The 17902-nt window shown below is 45.5% G+C and overlaps 1 protein-coding gene across 1 annotated transcript in view; it reads left to right on the top strand.

The window, feature by feature from the left end:
- The window catches only part of dipk2ab (divergent protein kinase domain 2Ab), a 40621-nt gene that overhangs the window by 4274 nt on the left and 18445 nt on the right, over window positions 1–17902 (top strand). The window contains exon 2 of the mRNA XM_079489670.1: window positions 7894–8784. Within this exon, the coding sequence (XP_079345796.1) occupies window positions 8131–8784 (654 nt within the window). The 5' untranslated portion in view covers window positions 7894–8130. The remainder of the gene's footprint in view (window positions 1–7893; window positions 8785–17902) is intronic.

Here is a 17902-nt window from a genome sequence, read left to right as displayed (position 1 = left end):
AATGATCTTTTTTATAATAAGTCTATTATGAACATTGTATCTTACTACGTACAGTAGGAGACATGTACTGTAGGCACAAATGCATGCAGTAGATCTCAAGACCTCAAAAACAATATTTTCCCCTATTGTTTTCCCTTTTAGAATGAGTGATTTAGGAGGGAATGATGCAGTTGGAGCTAGTCATGGCTGAAGTTGGAGGATAGCATTGAGTTCAAAGACAAGAGCATAGATTTTTGTCTGTCGGAGGTTTTTAAGAAAATGTTTAAAAATAGGTCATGCCAGGGTCATTCCCTGCCACAAAGAACCTACACACACGAGGGTATTCCTGGCGCATTGCAAAACCGGTGTGCACGAGAAGTCTATGATGTCAGAATGACTGTGTACTACTAGCCAGAAGCCTTCTGCACAGAAGGGACTCACCCTGCCCGGAACCCTCTAGTGGGTCTGCCTTTTCCCTGCTCATGCATCCTTCTTACCCTTTTCACCCTAGCGCTCGACATTTTAAATGGACGGCTGGCCTGGACAGCTATTGAAACACCCCAGGCCAGTGGACACTACGTTCCACTTGGCCAGTTAGAATATTACAGCAAAAATAAGTAATAAAGGGCAGTATCGGTATCGGGTATTTTTCACTTTTGTGAAATTGTTTAATTACTTTAAAAATCCTGATATGTCATATTTTAAAGGTATGCCTGCACTGCGCTGCTGCTGTCACTCCCACAAGAGCCCTTTAAACCTATACATATCGTCTTTTTAGAAAATAGCTGATATATAGCTTGTAGATTTGCTATTGTCAAAGAAATATTGAAGGAAATGTTGCAACATATATCTTGTTGCAAAATTGTTGCAAAGTTGTTCACTGGTTTAAACAACATTACACAACAAGCCCAAAACTAGCAACTGCACTTAAGAAACAAGCCAATAAAACTGCAAGCTGCAACTACCAATATTTACGAGCGACTACTGGAAAAACGAGTCTGCAGCAGTATCAAATGTAGAGCATTGTTTCTTTTCTGTAAGCGTTGACATGTTATTTTTTAAAACCAATCTTTGGCCAAACGGCAGATAAAAATCAAGGTTTGAAGAGGGAGAGTGACGGGGAGTGCGAGACTTGTGTGTGTGTGTGTGTGGTGTGTGTGTGTGTGTGTGTGTGTGTGTGTGTGTGTGTGTGAGAGATCACACATTCTTTTGGATGGTGAGGGAAAACGGAAGGCCTGTTTAAAAGTTTGCACGCAGACAAAAGCTTGAGAAATGCCATTGGAGCCGTGGGCATTGGAAGAACATTGAAATATCTGCCAGACATGCTCTTGACTCAATTGATCTGTCTCCAGCATTCATATCACAGTGCATGTTCTCACACCCTCCTGTCCCCTGGCACTACCTTGGTTATATTGATTTGAATTCCTTCAATGTCTCATCATTCTCTCAATCTCTCTCTCTCTCTCTGACACTTCTCTGTATTTTACTATCTCTTTGGACTCCCTCTTTTCAGGATCAAATGAAATTAATCAAGCATGTTCATGTCAGGCTTGGCTTTATTATATCGTAATAAAGTTTAGACTGGTGCCATGAGTAAAATGGTTAGCTGGAGAGTAGCCGTGCCCTCTCACACCAATGAGTGATTGCATCGTCTTACACAATGAGCAGAGCAAAAGGTTATTCATTTTCAATCACATTTTGGCCATCCAGATTATTTTGTGAAAATAAGGCTGGTTTTATGAAAGGATGCTTTCATGCCTGCACACCGTCTCTTGTCCAGTAACATTTTTTGCATTTTTATTTGGCCTCTTTGCCATTTTGTTCAAACCGCACAGTCACACCACCAAAACTATTTTCATTGTATTTGTAAAGTGAAATGGCAGGACCTTCCTTCAGTATTATAATACAAAATCCCAGGCTAGGGTGGTTTTCTTTCCCTCTTCCTACAGCCTCCATGGCAAGATCTCACCATCCTTCCGTGCCTTGCAGCAAAAGGGGTGTGTGTGTGGGGGGGTGTTAAACACGTTTCTGTGGGCACAGTGAGGTTTGTCCAAAAGAAAACATTGCTTTACATTTCACTGCTCTTCTATTAGGATGGGGGTCGGTACATTTGTATTAGAAGAATGAGCTGTGTCTGGCTTTAATTCATCTCTGAAACCATACCTGTACTATAATGAATAGGCCTTATTTCAAATGACTCCCAAACCTTGAGGGTTGCTTGTAAATGAATAATGAGCAAAATAAAGTATGAGCTGGGACATGTTTTTAAAAAGAGGCCTGGCACTGAACTATTCTAAGCAGTGAAAGTATTGTCTTATATCAGCACACTGTGCTTCCATTAGATGTTTTTTAAGAGACTACTGGGGCCTCATTCATAAAAGTTGATTAATGTGTTAACTTAATCTTAAGATAATTTCCTACAATATGCTTTTGTCTGATTTATAGAGAATCATTGAGTGTTAAATTATCTTCAATTTCTGTCAACGCGAAGCAGTTTACAATCACCTGTTACCTCTGGAAAGGGACCAATTACAGATTTCCCTGTAGGTGTATAATCTATCACACAAGTAAGAGTGTTTATTCAGATTGAACCATGGAAAACAAAAGAAAAGTCAACTGCACCATATAACCCCAGGGAAATTAAATTCATGCACAGTCCTTCTTTATGCGTGCCTGCTCATCGGTAAACAGAAAATGCATCGACAGCATTAAGATACATGGCAAAGCCCTGATCACAGTGGGTAGGATACAGTTGAGAGATGGCTGGGATACCTGACCTGTCACTGAGTTCCCTCAGGAAAGTCCCTGTAGCGAGGAATCCCAGAGTGGAGAGTACTTTGATAGGTACACAAATGGCAGGGTTACAGTGTGTGGGCACAAATCTAACAACGTTTTTTGTTGGAAAAAACAGGACTTCTAAGCCATTTATCAGGAGCAAAATAGTTATTCCTGTCTTTGAACATTTGTTCTCTTTGAAACGCATGGTTGACATCTTCCAATAATGCATGAACATTGTTGTTGAGTTGAATTTGCCGCACATTTTATTACGTCTGAACGATGCAGAATATTAATATTGCAAAAAAGGAAACTATGGGCGATATAAATTCTCCCCACTCGCCCACTGCTAAAGCCAGCAACATCCCTTAGTTTTACCCAGTGCCTAGGAAAATAAATCATACCTCAGTTTCTCTGCATGTTGCATTGATAACTTGTTGAAAGTCAGTGCACCTCTGGCACTGGTGGGTGTGTGCCACGAGCATACATGTGTGAGATTGTTCATAATTCCTCCTGCCTGCTTCATAGAGCTAGACCTGCACTTAACTTTCATTGAAAATGAATTACTAGGTGTCGTCTGAAATGAAAGCTGCCTATAGCCTTCCGTATGAAAAGCCTGACTCTTTGTCCAAATTCGTCTGACGTGCGTTTTATTGAACTCAGTGATTTGATAATTGACTTAGCATATTCTTCAAGCCAGCGCCAATACCACTGAGCACTGTAAAGTCAAAAGAGAGTAAACATGAGTGTGAAACTGACTTGCTATTTTAGTTTTCACTGTTGCTACACTTGCACCACCGTTTCCCTGCCGGTGGAGCCTGCTGAACCATTGCGGGCGGCTCAATCTGCCACTCCTGAATGAAGTGTCTGGTGCAACGCACAGGTCCTGCGCTGCACCTGGTGAGCGTGGGCCGACTGTTGTAGAAGGTCTTCCACACACATTGCGTTTGGATATTGTCTTAGTTCCTCACGTCTGTAAATTGCCATCCCAAAAATGGCACCAAAGGAATGCACTGGTCTCTGTGGGACGGGGGATGTGTGCTGCCTTGCTCAAGAGCACACAACATAACCAGCAGGACATGTCTGTCTGACATTGATGTAGACTTCTTTTTCTTGCCTGATCATTGGTTTGTGAGTAAGTAGTTACTTAAGATTACATTTAATTTGAAATCCCTTTGAATGAGGCTCCTGAAGATATAGAATTATTAGGGCTCATGGCATTGAGTGTCACTGTCAAAGTTGAGCAACCTGGAGGAGGTTCAAACACTTCATTGTTAACATTTGTAATCCTTTTACAATTTTAATCTCTCCCATTAATGGATGGGGAAGAGTCTTGTATAGATTACCCCTATGCGACTGCAGCAATTAGTAAGGTCACCCACTTAATACAAGTGGCGCTCCGTAGGTAATTGAGGCCCAACACTTTATCTCAAGGAGAAGGAGAAACTGTTCGCTATCATCCCGGCATTAACGGCCAGCCAATGCATCTCATTACACTGCAGCGTACTGCAGGGTCTGGTTCAGGGCTTGTTCCAGCCTGCCCCCGGCTCTCCATCGCCTGCCCCGACGGGATCAAGAGGTGGCTCTGAAGCATTTTCTCAGGCCGACTGAGGTTGTGGCCCACACTCTTACCCCCTCGCATCCAACCAGAACCCGGATCCGCTTTCCTGATCTAAGTCTTTGCTGCGAGGTCTGTACCGCTGCCAGTGTCAGATGCTAAATGGTACCTCAAAGGAGATCATATCGTGCCGGGGATGTTCAATTGTTCTCCCTAGCAGCAATCGGCTTCCTTTTCACTCCTTGTAATAGAAAACAGACATCTCTTTGACTTATCGATGTTGCTTTTTTACCGCACCACCATTTCATTTTTTATAATTCAATTTAATGCATTATTCATACTAATATGAAATCACTGTGTTAGCCTCCTGTGCATAGTTTTGGCAGTGTGTAATTTTCTCCAAAAATATCAAAATATTGGTTTATATTTTATATACTAACCAAATTAACCCCCTGAACTTTGAATTAGTTAGACAATTGAAATGCATTTTAGATCACTTGCAAATGAGTAGTCTAGTTTTTAACAGCTTTGTACTAAAAAAGAAAAAAAACATGGTCAGAGAGATGGGGAGACATGTGAGACATCACAGATGTCTGATCCAACCTCGGAATCTTGCAACTCACGAGGAGCATGTGGGCCGTGCCCAAGCCTCCAGGTTCTGCTGAGTAGTATAGTTTCTGTTGTATCTATAATGATTTCAGCCATGCAGTAGAGAAAGGCCCATTCTCAGGAAAAAGATGAGTTACGGTGTTATGTGGTGCATTTGTACAATATGGACACAATTTTTTATGCTGAATCTCAATAGCGATACAATAGCCAATGGCTGGGTTTCCCAAATTACATTATGTGTAGGGAGTATGTGTGTGGTTCTTCTCAACAACACCCCCTTTCACTGTGAACATAGATATTCCGTTCATAGATGTGCCACGCAATGGTAGGCCTGAGGCCTGGTATGGTTGAGGCCTGCCTCAGGCATTATACTCCCTAAGCATTATACTCCCTCCCTACGCATAATGCATAATGACATTATACTCCCTCCCTACACATAATGTAATTTGGGAAACCCAGCCATTATCTAGATACGGAGAAAAAGGTTAGTCCCCACACTGTTCTGTAGCTCCCGCAGTAGAAAACATTACACAGAAGTAAGTGTGTTACATACAAAAAGCAGGGACGACTCACAATCAACAACAGCTGTTTGCAAAAGTTGACATTTGACACACCCACCCGATCCACAAGGCTCGGGCTGCATTTGCGGATGAAGACCCACACAGGTCGATGCGTTGTCGCCTTAAATTAAAGTCAAACTTTCTACTAGGAGCCACAGAACATTGTGTGGACTTCCGTTCTTCTCCATTATATGTATTTTTGTTAGGTACTTTTTTGTTGAGATGTGCGTGCTTCCGTTAATGACAGTGCTCACTCTCCTTGCTGTGTCATTGTGTATTTGCCCTAGCCTGGCTAATAAGCCAGACTAATATCACACAACGGCTGATTCGGTCTGGCTTATTAGCCAGGCTATATTTGCCCTGCCACTAAAAGATTAGCACTTTGGTGATTTGTTGTATTTAATTCATAGGTACTTTGAGGTGTATCATGGATGTTGTATTTACTGTTCTATAATGCACGATGTAGTATTGCCTCTTGGCCAGTTCCCACTTGTAAAAGAGACGCAGTCTCAATGTGTTTTTACTGGTTAAATATTGGTTAAAAAAAGTGTGTGCAGGATACTGTACGTGATGGGTTGAGGTCACGTACATGATGAAAAACACAGCTTCGTTTTCTCATTGTATATTCTTCTGATGTTTAGTATCTGCTCTGACCAATTCAGTCTCTGCCCAGACTGTCCTGGAGAAACCCTGGACTGCAGAGAGAAGCCCCATTAGACTGATGAAATTTGTCACATTTTCTAACCATTATAGCTGGAGAAGGAAAATTAAACGGCAAAATAACAAATAATGATTTTTAAACCCATCTTTGATTCAGGGATCAGTTTAAGGCAGTATTTTGTGTGCTCTTACATTATACTTAGAACAAGGAAGAAAATCCTGTACATACTACATTAATTTAGCTTTTTGTCTGCTCGAAGAATAACAGAAAATGGCGATTTATTATTATTTTGTTTTTCTGTCTCTCCTAGATGAATAAATGTTATAGCAGTAGATGCACTTGCACCACCACCAATACAAGATTTGTTGCATTATTAATGTTGTCCTGGGTCTGACCTGGTGGAATTGTCAGACAAGGGTCTAAAAAGGCAGTACTGCGTATCCTGACTGCTGTAGCAGCCGCACATCTCCGGCAGCCAATGTTCTCTTGGCTGCCTGCTGTCTCTTTGTCCTTTCAAATCACATCCACTTCGATCTGAACGTGAAGCGCAGGGAACCCATCGACATGCACACTAATCACACTGGCGTGCCTGCTCGTTAGCCATGCCCTCTCAAGTCGGCTATTCTAATAGGCATGTCCTAATGTACTCTAATTGACTATGGGCAATTTGCATGGTTGAAGCCATTGTAGTATTTTCTCTCAAAGAGAATTCTAAAGACGCATTGCTAAATAGCTAATCATGAGTATAACATGGCTTTATCATGGATGTGCTGCTGTTGGGGGGGCTTTGAGGCTCTCTGATGCCTAGTAGTGTCCTTGTATTGTGAGCCAAGACTGGTTTCTTTCCACTGTGCTTGGTTCTTACGATTCTCCCTGCTCTGCGAGGCAGCCTGGATGATTATCAACCTGCCTAACGAATGCATTCACACCATGCCTCTGGAGGACATTTCAGATGTTTAATTTTTTTCTTTTTAAATCGGCAGACATTATGTTAACGTCACAAGCCATTTTCAAAGAGATGACTTCAAAGCTAGATTTAAAACCCAAGCAGGGCAGCTCTGATCAAAGGTTAAACTATGCACAGCATGATTCGTCTCGCAATCGAAAGAGGGATTCGTTCTCCGTTAGAAGGGAGAATTGTTCAACTGCAATTGTGCAGCTCCGCGTTCCCAGTATGCAGAGTGTATTGTTATTCCGCTGTGCATTGGAGGGGGGGTCACAGTGATGGATGTCGCTACAGCTGAAGGGCCAACCCCTGGAGCCCTCCCCCGAGTCCAGACCATTTTATTGATACTGAAGGAGGACGTTGTAAATCGCTTAATTTGATCAGTGACATTTTATTCTTCCCACTTTTTTTCTATTCTTTTATTTATTATTAGTTTTATCAGGGGGCTGTAAGAAGTGATTTCCCAGAGAGAAAGACTGTGAACTGGCACAGGCAGGTTTATTGCATTGGCTGAGGGCCATCTCATTTCTGCACAGAAAGCAATGAATTCTCTCAAATGACCCAAGCAATGCCAATTTGTGAAACAATTTCATACGCCACAGAAAGTGCTTCTTTGTTTTATGGGAGGTATGGATGTTGGTGCTTCAAGTTACATGCCCAGAGCTGGGAAATTTAAAGTGCTGGTCTTTTTTTCCCCTTTTACCCATGACCAAAACGGACGTATTCAACGTCTCAGCTGTTGTGAAATGTAGCCTTATTTGCCCTGCTCTCATGTGTTCCTTTTTTGTTCTCTACTTGATTTCAGGCCTTTTGGTTGGAGTTTGCACGCACAGAAGGTAGAAGATGACTCATTGCCCTCTGCCAGGGCTTGGCACAGGGCATCTGTGCCAACCTCACCCCTGCCTGGCGCAGTAGATGGCGTTACTCCAGCGGATCATGACGGAGAGGCATTAAGGCCGAGCCCCCACAGATCATCTCGGTGCGCCTCCTCTCCCCTTGTCCTCCAAGATCCCCCCCCCCTCTTTCCCCATCCTGCCCCAACATGCTGCGTTTCCTGCCGCTCAAGCTTGGCCGCCTGTACCGCTGCCTGAAGCTCCTGTTTGTGGTGGGCCTGTTCGTCATCCTGCTGATGAACACTCACAACCTGTTTGCCTCCTTCCAGAAGAACGAACTCACTGACAGACGCTTCATCAATCTCAACAAGTGTCCCGCGTGCTTCGGCACCAGCTGGTGCCGCAAGTTCATGAACGGCCAAGTGTCCTTCGAGACCTGGGGCCGGCTGCGGTTCTTGGACGTCTTCAACGTCAAAAATGTTTACTTTGCCCAGTACGGTGAGCCCCGGGAGGGCACGCGCCGCGTGGTGCTCAAGCGGCTCGGCTCAAACCAGGAGCTGGCTGATATCGACCAGAAAATCTGCAAGAGGGCCACTGGCAGGCCGCGCTGTGACCTCATCCAGGCCATGTACAAGACCGAATTTGCCCGACTCAACGGGGATGTTCGTTTGCTCACTCCAGACGTAGTGGAAGGATGGTCGGACCTGGTGCACTGCCCCTCCCAGAGGCTGCTAGACCGCGTGGTCCGCCGGTACGCAGAGACCAAAGACTCGGGTAGCTTCCTTCTGAAGAACCTGAAGGATACAGAGAGGATGCAGCTACTCATGACCCTGGCCTTCAATCCAGAGCCACTTGTACTACAGGTATGTAAGCATAGAATTTGTTCCTTTCCTATATTTCCTATAAAAACATAAAAAACTAGAAAGGCTGGGAAATTGCAAGTGTGGTTGCACCAACAAGCTTTGAGTCTTGCATAAGTACAGTATGATGATGATGTGTGATGATGATGTATTGACCCACATGACAGACAATTCCTATAGTCACTAATCATCAAAACGGCAAATCCACTTCATGTAGTATGCAGTTGACACCAGTGGAAGATGACAGTGTATTTATTTGTATTCGCTTTAGCCAGTACTCTAGTAACGACAACAACTCTAGAATGGAAAACGCCTCATCTTGACAGGGGGATCTTGACAGGGGGTTATGTATCAGGTGATCTGTGGCCCCAGATGTTAAATAGTCTATGATAAAGCTTGGTGTGTGGATTGCCTTCGCTTGAGAAAGCGCCTCCGGGGGTTATGGGAAGTGTTGGTATACCAGCCCAGGGAGTTGGCCAGCCAAGACCTTAGTAAATTACAGGGTGGGAATCCTTCCTTTCCTTCCCCTACCATAGATCTGAGGCAAGCCACCAGACCCTTCCTAAAGTCTAAGCTGCATCGCCCCATCTAGAGTACAAATGTTGCCCTGCTCGGCACAGATAAAGTGCAGTTGCATCCCATAAAATGAGATTTTTACTAGCGACAGTAATGCATATTTAACAGTGTTATGTACGGCAGTATTGAATTATTCACCGGAGCATTTGTAAATGGTCCACTGTGTTTTATATTTTTACACAATTTTAGCATATTTTTTAGGGGATGGCATTTAGAATGAGCACTCTGGTTAATTTGTCCTTTGTCTTAATAGCAGGACACGCTTTGAGTAGCAAATCGTCTTAATGGTGCTTGTCATCATTGTTAATACCCATAGGGATATTGTTGATCTCTTCAAGCGTCACTCTGTCTACTGAAGTGTTGACGTTCACACTTTTCATCATTTTGATTCTTAATCTTGACATCATAGAACAAAATAAAATGTCAACTTGCAAATGTCATGAAGAGCGGATCACAAAGATCTGTCTTGTCTCTTTTTCAAATGTTTCTAGAGACTGGGAACTTGGGAAGAATCCTTTCAGAGTTTTCCCTAGGTTTACTGCGGGGTGTGGTGCCTTGGCTGAGCTGCAAGGGACATTTATTTGACCGTATGGATCAAATTTGGTCTTATCTGGGTACAGACAGTACCTGGAGTTTTATATTCCTTTTTTCCATATAAGACCATTGTCTTATATGGAAAAAAGGAATATAAAACTCCAGGTACGTTGGACATGCAGGGCAACTAATAATCCTCAAGTTATTGTTGCCCAAATATACCAATTTTACCAACTTCTCAAATAGGCCTATCATACACATTTTAGCTCATGTCATATATGCCTACATCATAAAATAATATTGTTCCCATAACACTACAAATTAATACATTTGCTGTTGCTGTATTGCAGCCTAGTAATTCTTTCCAGGAATGGTTACATAATGTGCATCTTCCTTTTTTTACTACGACAAATTAGGGCCATTGTAGGTTAATAAATACATAAGTAAGCCGGGGGACAATATTCAGATATTCAAATGAAAAAATTCTAGATTGAGGTCATACATTTACAAGTCAAAACCCTGAATAATTCTCTGAGATTAGTGTTTGTGTGCGTAGTGCTGCTCGTAGTGGAACAGTTCAGGTTATGGGACGTTCTGGGTTAGCCTTCGTATTCAAAAAGGGCCATTAGTGTCAACCCCTGTTTATTACCATCCATCCATATTCTGTCACCACTCCGTGTCAACACCACACATTTATATCATAGCAGCATGATCCACATCCTTTTTATTTCCCCTTACTGATTTGCGAGCAGCCAATCAATTGCAATTTCATCTGGCATTGACTGTGAGTGGAGGTAAAAACAGAATTCATGGCCTGTATAGACATGCTATATATATGCACACGTGCAAGCACTCGCACGCCGCCAGGCATTTGGGCAGGCCAAATGTTGAGATTAGCCCTTTAGAACAGTCAATCTATAAAATCTGATTAGCCTTGTGTGGTCATTTTCTCTACCCCTCCCTCTCTTTTCTCACTTTCTCAGCTCCCCGCCCCTTCTCCCTTTGCCTGTCCCACTTGTGTACGCTCCACAAATTCTGGACAGATAATTCCATCAAGGTTTTTAATGGCATTATGCCCCAGTTCAAAGGCTTGGTGAATCATCCCATGTCCCTTATCTTGCACACAACTTCGCACTTCACATTGCATTACCTCGCATCGCAACACGTACACAAAAACACATTGATTCATTCATTCATACACACACGAGTGCAAGCGCGCGCGCGCGCGCGCACACACACACACACACACACACACTATCTCCGTTTGTCGCGCTCCCTCTCTCTATTTCTCTTTCGTTGCTCCTCTTTCCCATGTTGCCAATAGACATTACAGGGATTGATGAATAATTGATTTTGTTGTGAACTTGTGAACTGCAAGGATAAGTAGCAGAAACCCCAGAGTCCAAATTCTCGCCAGCTCAGGGTGGGGACAAATAATGAATTTACAATGAAATGTGGCAGGGAGTTGAAGGAATCGTTGTAGGTCTTTGAGAACCTCTGCTGTTCCTCAGAATAGCTGTGCTCCAAAGATAAGGAGGACATTGCTCAGAGACCTAGAGACACACTATACAGAAGGTTGGGCAGCAGTAGACCATAAGAATATAATATAATAAGTATCTAGAGATTGTACAAAGGATGTAGTCTGCTACCACAGCCCCTGGTCTCACTCCACCTCACTCACTTGAAGCTAGTTGCAATCTACAGGGATAATGTCTTTGAATCTTCTTTTTTAGCAATATCGTAGTGTTTATACACAAGCCTAAGGCTGTCATTGAGTATGCCTGAATTGACTTTAGCAAAGTGCCAAGGTCAGAATATCCTCTCTAATCCAGCTGTGCTAAGGCTTAAGACTAGACGTTTTCCTCCTGTCATTAGCTGCTAGTGCTGCATGCACGCACGTTTTGGGGTTTTCATCGGCATCTTCCTCCCCTAGCTTGATTCAATTGAGTAATGTGGCTAGCATTGCAGCTGTCCACTCTTTCTAGGAAGGCTTCTGTTTCCAGTATTTTGAAGTCACTGGCAATACATCGTACCCTTTTCTGTATGAGAAACCAGACCCTCTTTGTCAGTGGAAAACAATCTGCCGTGTTGTTTCGTGGGGGCTGGCCGATTGGCCCACATTGCTCTCCTCTGTGTGCTCTCTGGAATACAAGCACAGTTATCCCCCTCTCTTTCCCCTGCCCCACTGTCACGTGAAAGACAATTTGGCTTTGTGGAATAAATAGTTTTGAAAAGACAAAAACGCAGGCAGCCAAACAAGAAAGTCCTTGTAAAGCACTGGGCCCCTTATGCAACTCTGTCCCTTTCTACCATGTCTTATTGTGACCGTAGGTCGCCTTTACTTTGAAAACCTGCATCTCCTGTCCGTCTGTCGGTTAGTTACTAGTCACCCCACACCTCCATTTATGGTCACGCCTCGTGACATCACACCTCCATATACTGTATGGTCATGCCTCGTGACATCACGCCTCCATATATGGTCATGCCCCGTGACATCACGCCTCCATATATGGTCACGCCCCGTGACATCATACCTCCATATATGGTCACGCCTCGTGACATGTCACACCACCATATATGGCCATCTCCATATATGAAGATCACGACACTGACCACATCTAACCCTGTACAACCATACATGGAGATGACTGGATCATCACCTAGATCTGCATATATGGAGCCGGCCAACAACTCTGACCTGAAACTCTTAGATCTCCATATATGGAGCGGACCTGTTCTGACATTCCATATGTTGATCTTTCACCACCCGTCCTCCCTGTTCTGACATTCAATAATTGTTGATCTGACATCAAACCCTGTACACTCAAGACACGCTCCATATATGGCCAGTACAGAACACATTCCATATGTTGATCTGACTCCCCCCCCCCCCCCCCCCCCCCCCCTCCCCAATGCCAAAGCACCAGCGCTCGCCCAGCAGTCTGCCGTCATCCAGGCAGATGCGTGCACGCTTCTCGCCCTCAGGGCGTCTTACTGGTGTTTTACTGGTGGTTTTATTTGGACATTTCATGGAAACACTGACCTGCTCAAAAAAATTACTTTTTGGCTTCTCTTACTTTTCCTGAGGTCTCTCAGATACTAGCCAGGTCTGTTTGAGTAATGTCCATGTTAAATTAAGGCACTCTCATTAGAAGCCAACAACTTAGATCTCGTTAAACGAATCAGCATAGTATGTTTCTCCTACTTCCTCATGGTTAAACTAAACTTGAAACGTCTCTGGCTACTACGGTTTCTTCATGACGGGCACGTCTGCTACGCGAACCGGTGCCTCGGAATAAGCCGATCCGACATTAAATTAGGTGTGATTTAGAACCCGGTGCTTGCTTCCAAACCATTAAGTCTGTGCGGGTTAGCCGACAGCATGTGACTGCACTCGCACCCCTTTGTGGTCCTCACACCGTCTGCTCAACCAAGCTGAGAATAGGATGTGACAGGCCCGTGGGGTTAACTCAGTCAAGGGTACTCTCATCTCCTCCAGACTCAAATCTGTGCTCTCCAGACGCCCCCTTTCTCTCATCCTATTACACTCCCTCTTCCCAATGACCTCCCCTTGCCTCGCTTTGCTTCGCCTCCCCGTCCCCTGCTCCATTCACGCACCCTGGCCTTACCTGACACCCAAGACTGATTTCGCAGCCGTCCCGTCACACAATGCAGCCTGTTCTCCAAGAACATGCACGCGCGCACAGACGCACTCTGTGCGTGGGGTGACTCTCTCTCTCTCTCTCTCTCTCACACTCACACTCACACTCACACACACACACACACACACACAGTCGAAAGAGACGGGACACTGAACAAGCAGAGAATCTGAACAGACAGTCTCCTCCCTTCCAAGAATTCTCAGCGGCAGGCATTTTAACGCAAATGTGAAAGCAAACATTAGCAGAGCTTTAAGCAAACACACTAGATGCTTGTTTTGCATTTTTGAAAGGGTGTGTGTGTGCGCCTCCTTACCATGCTTGATTTAATGAGTCCCAGTCTAATCTAATAGGACACTCATCCACTTTAGCAAAGTAACACAAAGTATAAAGGTACAATAAATCTCAATTCCTGCCCCGGTCTCTCTGTGGGTCATGTCTCTTGAGAGATCACCAAAGTCTCCTTTTATTTGTTTATTTTTATTTAATCACAGACCACAGCACCCGGGCTTTGGCCCGACCTCTCCCTGTCTCCCAGGGTCTGCTCAATGGCTCGAGGTCCACTGGCGAATGGTATTTAAGTTGCCGGTCTCTGTAATTGCTATTTAGTTTTAGCCTCTGGAGGGATTGAGATGCTCTTTACCACACGAGAGAAGGGGGCGGCGGCCATGTATATGGTGCTTAACCCGGCTTCAAGGGCTCCCAAACCCCCTTTTTTCCTTCTCTTTCGAGGTCCTTTGTACAGAATGAATCCTGTTAGGATAAGACAAGGAGTTATCTGAGCCTGACTCCTCTCGGCTGGCTGTGCTCCCTGGAAGGAGGCCCTGCTGGAAAGAGGAGAAGGAGGAGGGGGGGGGGGGGGGGGGGGGGGGGGGGGTGGGTGTGGTGTGTGTGTGTGTGTGTGTGTGTGTGTGTGTGTGTGTGTGTGTGTGTGTGTGTGTGTGTGTGTGTGTGTGTGTGTGTGTGTGTGTGTGTGGTGTGTGTGTGTGTGTGTGTGTGTGTGTGTGTGTGTGTGTGTGTGTGTGTGTGTGTGTGTGTGTGTGTGTGTGGTGTGTGTGTTGCATAGCCTTGTTGAGTGCCCACCCCAATTTGAAAGAGCCAGACTGCTCGTGTTACCATAATCCCTTCTCTCTCTTTCGTTCTACACATACACACACATGGCAGCTGTGTTTGGTTAGGTAAATGCCTGTGGCAGAGCTAAGCTTAATTCTGTACATCTCTGAGGTTCCTAATGTTAGACCCCCCGTCGCCCCTCATGCTCGGCTTCCCAGAGAGCCGAGAGTGCAACCCCATTCATAACTCTCCCCCGGCCCTCTTTTAGATAGCCGCAGCCAATATGGGCCGGTAACAAGTGGCTCTTTACTACGCTCTCTTCCTCCAGAGACTCTGACGTCTAATGTTAGAGTAAGACCATGCCTCTTATCGGCCAGCCTGCAGTACTATAATTTACTACTGCATTACAGCAGTGATGCACACATGGCTCCTGTAAATTCAGGGGTGTACTACAGATGGACCGGTAGCACATTCAAGGCTCCTCCGTCGCAGCCCAGTACTTGGCAGTACTTATTTGAAGAGTGTTATTCACTTGAAATGGTCATCAGTGAGTTAAATGAAGCTCTTCTCCAGAAAGACAGCCTCGCGGGCTAGTGTCTTTGCCCGCAGTCTTTTCTTTTCTATCTGGCACCATGAAACACCGAGCCCTTCCGTGTGGGCCTTCAAACCCACAACTAGTCCAGGAGCCATGTTATGCCCAGTCTTGTCTACTGCCCAGGTGGGCTACCTTACCACCTAGACTTGAGTCAACACGGCTTGCCTATAACTTAATTACGCTCCTGGCTGCACCTCCAGCCAGAGGGAGTTTTTATGAGGTGTCCCTGTTGTGTGCCGCGGCTTAGATCCAGGTCAGCAAGGGGTTTCAGCTATCCGCTAGCGGCAGGGGAACAGAGCAACCCCAAGCTGCACTGTCCCCCACACTCATTTCTCATCCTGCTCCCATTCTCTCTCTCTCTCTCTCTCTCTCTCTCTCTCTCTCTCTCTCATAGTTGCCCACTCATGACCTAACTAACCCATTTCCGTCACTGGTTGGCAGCGACCACTGAATCATGCACAGCCTTTTGTATCTGGTTCATTGGACTGATACATTGTCTTGTTCATTCTCGCAGCTCGATCTTGATTTCTCTGCCTAATTCAGTTTTCTTTCCAACCATTTTTGTGTGTCACACACACACACACACACACAGTTATAAACCCCCTATGTCAGCTGTGCACTCTGTGACTCTGCCCTATTTGAACCACATGTCTGTTCGCAGAAGGAGGCAGCCGTGCCTGTATATTTCACACACACAAATATTTGACTTCACAAACCGTCTCTCGCTAGCATCCAATCTGTTTCACATACGCGCACACAAACATGCGTCACACACACACGCTCTCACTAACACACACTCACATGTCTCAGAGCTGGGTGCTCTGACTAGGCATTTCCTGGCTCCTATGTCCGGAACAGAGAACCCCGTGCCCCTGTCTTGTGGGTTTTGGGGGTGGGAAAGGGAAAGAGGCAGAGAGAGGGGTGGGACTGAGCAAAGCAGAGATTTGAAGGAGAAACAGAAGAGGAGGGGGGGGGGGGGGGGGGAGAGAGTGTGAGAGAGAGAGAGAGAGAGAGAGAGAAGAAAGGACTGAGCACCATGTGTTCCAGGATGAGGTACTCGTTTCACTCTCGCTGTGAACTGTCTGGGTTTTTTAAACTTTAATGGGCAGCAAAATGCCAGACAGGGGGCCTGACGCCGCACCCTCCAATTCCACAAGGTCAACGACAAAGCGGCAGCATAGGAGAATGCCAAACGATTCGGGTCCAGCCAGACGGTCCGAGATTGGGCTGCCGAGCCGATAGCGGTCTCCCTCCCTCGACGCACTCGATAAACAAGCTTTGTAATGTTCGTTTTGGTGTGACGGGGTTGAAGGAGATTTGTTGTTGGGCGTGTGTGTACTGTATGTGTGCGCACGCACCTCCGTCTGCCACATTTCCTTGACTACAGCCCTGTGATCGACTGACTCTCCCATCTTTCCACTGGTCCTGTCTGGACCTGTTTGATGGGAAGCGGAGAGGAGGTGTGCAGGAGCGGATGGAAAATGCGGAGAATTTTCACCACACCTTGGGGGGCTGGGGCGACATTGGCTGAACACATGAAACACTTGTGGCTGAACTGCTAATTTTCTTTGTCTGTAATGAGGGAGAAGTTTGTAGCTATAAACACTGGCGTAGTCCTATATGAGAGAGACACACATACACAGATTGCACAGTCACACACGGAGACAGACAGACATCGAAAGAGAGAAAAACAGAGAGAGAGGGGAAACAGAGAGAGAGGGGAAACAGAGTGAAGAGAGAGAACCACTGTTCTTTGCAAACGAGCCTTGGGAGCCACTCGTGTTTACCCGGCCTGTGACTAGGAGTTGTTATCAGCCCAGGTCACTTTGCATTTCATCAGCATGTATACATGCTGTCTCACACACTCCCACAAAGACACACATGCACAGGGAGCCAACCATACCCTGCCCCACCACACACGCAGCCACACTCCATGACATACACGGTACACACGCATGGCACACACACACACACAGCACCCTGCAAACAAAGATACTCACATGCCCCCAACAAACATGCCCACGCGCCCTCCCTTGAGTGACCCAGTAGAAGGGCATGCCTTTGTCAGCAGATGTCGGGTCGCAGGTGTGTGTTCCTGAGCCTTGTGCTCCATTCGTTTCATCCTCTCCTCTAGAGGCTGCACATTTGTCTGTGGCCCTGTTTCATTTCAGCCCTCTCCAATCCACCTTCCCTCAGGAGGACACCAGCATGTCGGCAGTATTACCGGGGGGAAGGGAGGACAGAGACAAACAGTCCCAGTCCGCTGTAGTGGCCCAGCTGCAATCTTTGAGAAGAGATTGCTTCGAATTTGTGCCGAGATTTCACCTGTGATGAGAAGGTGCCGTTTCTAGACATCCATCCGAAACGCGTTTGACAAGTCATGGAGTTTGCAAAGTAGGCAAAATTGTCTTGACTTGTACTAATGAGAGCAAGGCATCGTAAGACCTTTGCAGCAGTTAAAGTTGCTGGATCGTGTCATTGGCAATTTTGCATCATCAGTATTTCTGAATGTCATTAGCTGCGTTGGACGATGATGGGCAAAATTCACTACCTGTGCCATCCTTCCACGCGTGTGCATGCACACACACACACACACGTGCAGAGAAAACGTGCACACTCACTCCAGGGTCCACATCAAAGATAAAGGGTACTGGATGTAATATTAGGCTCGACTTTCCAATTTATCCCCTCCCCACACCCGCAA

Source organism: Electrona antarctica, assembly GCF_951216825.1.
Source record: "Electrona antarctica genome assembly, chromosome: 20".
Lineage (NCBI taxonomy): Eukaryota > Metazoa > Chordata > Actinopteri > Myctophiformes > Myctophidae > Electrona > Electrona antarctica.
Note: the sequence above shows the minus strand (reverse complement) of the source record. Positions and strands in the feature narration are given on the sequence as shown.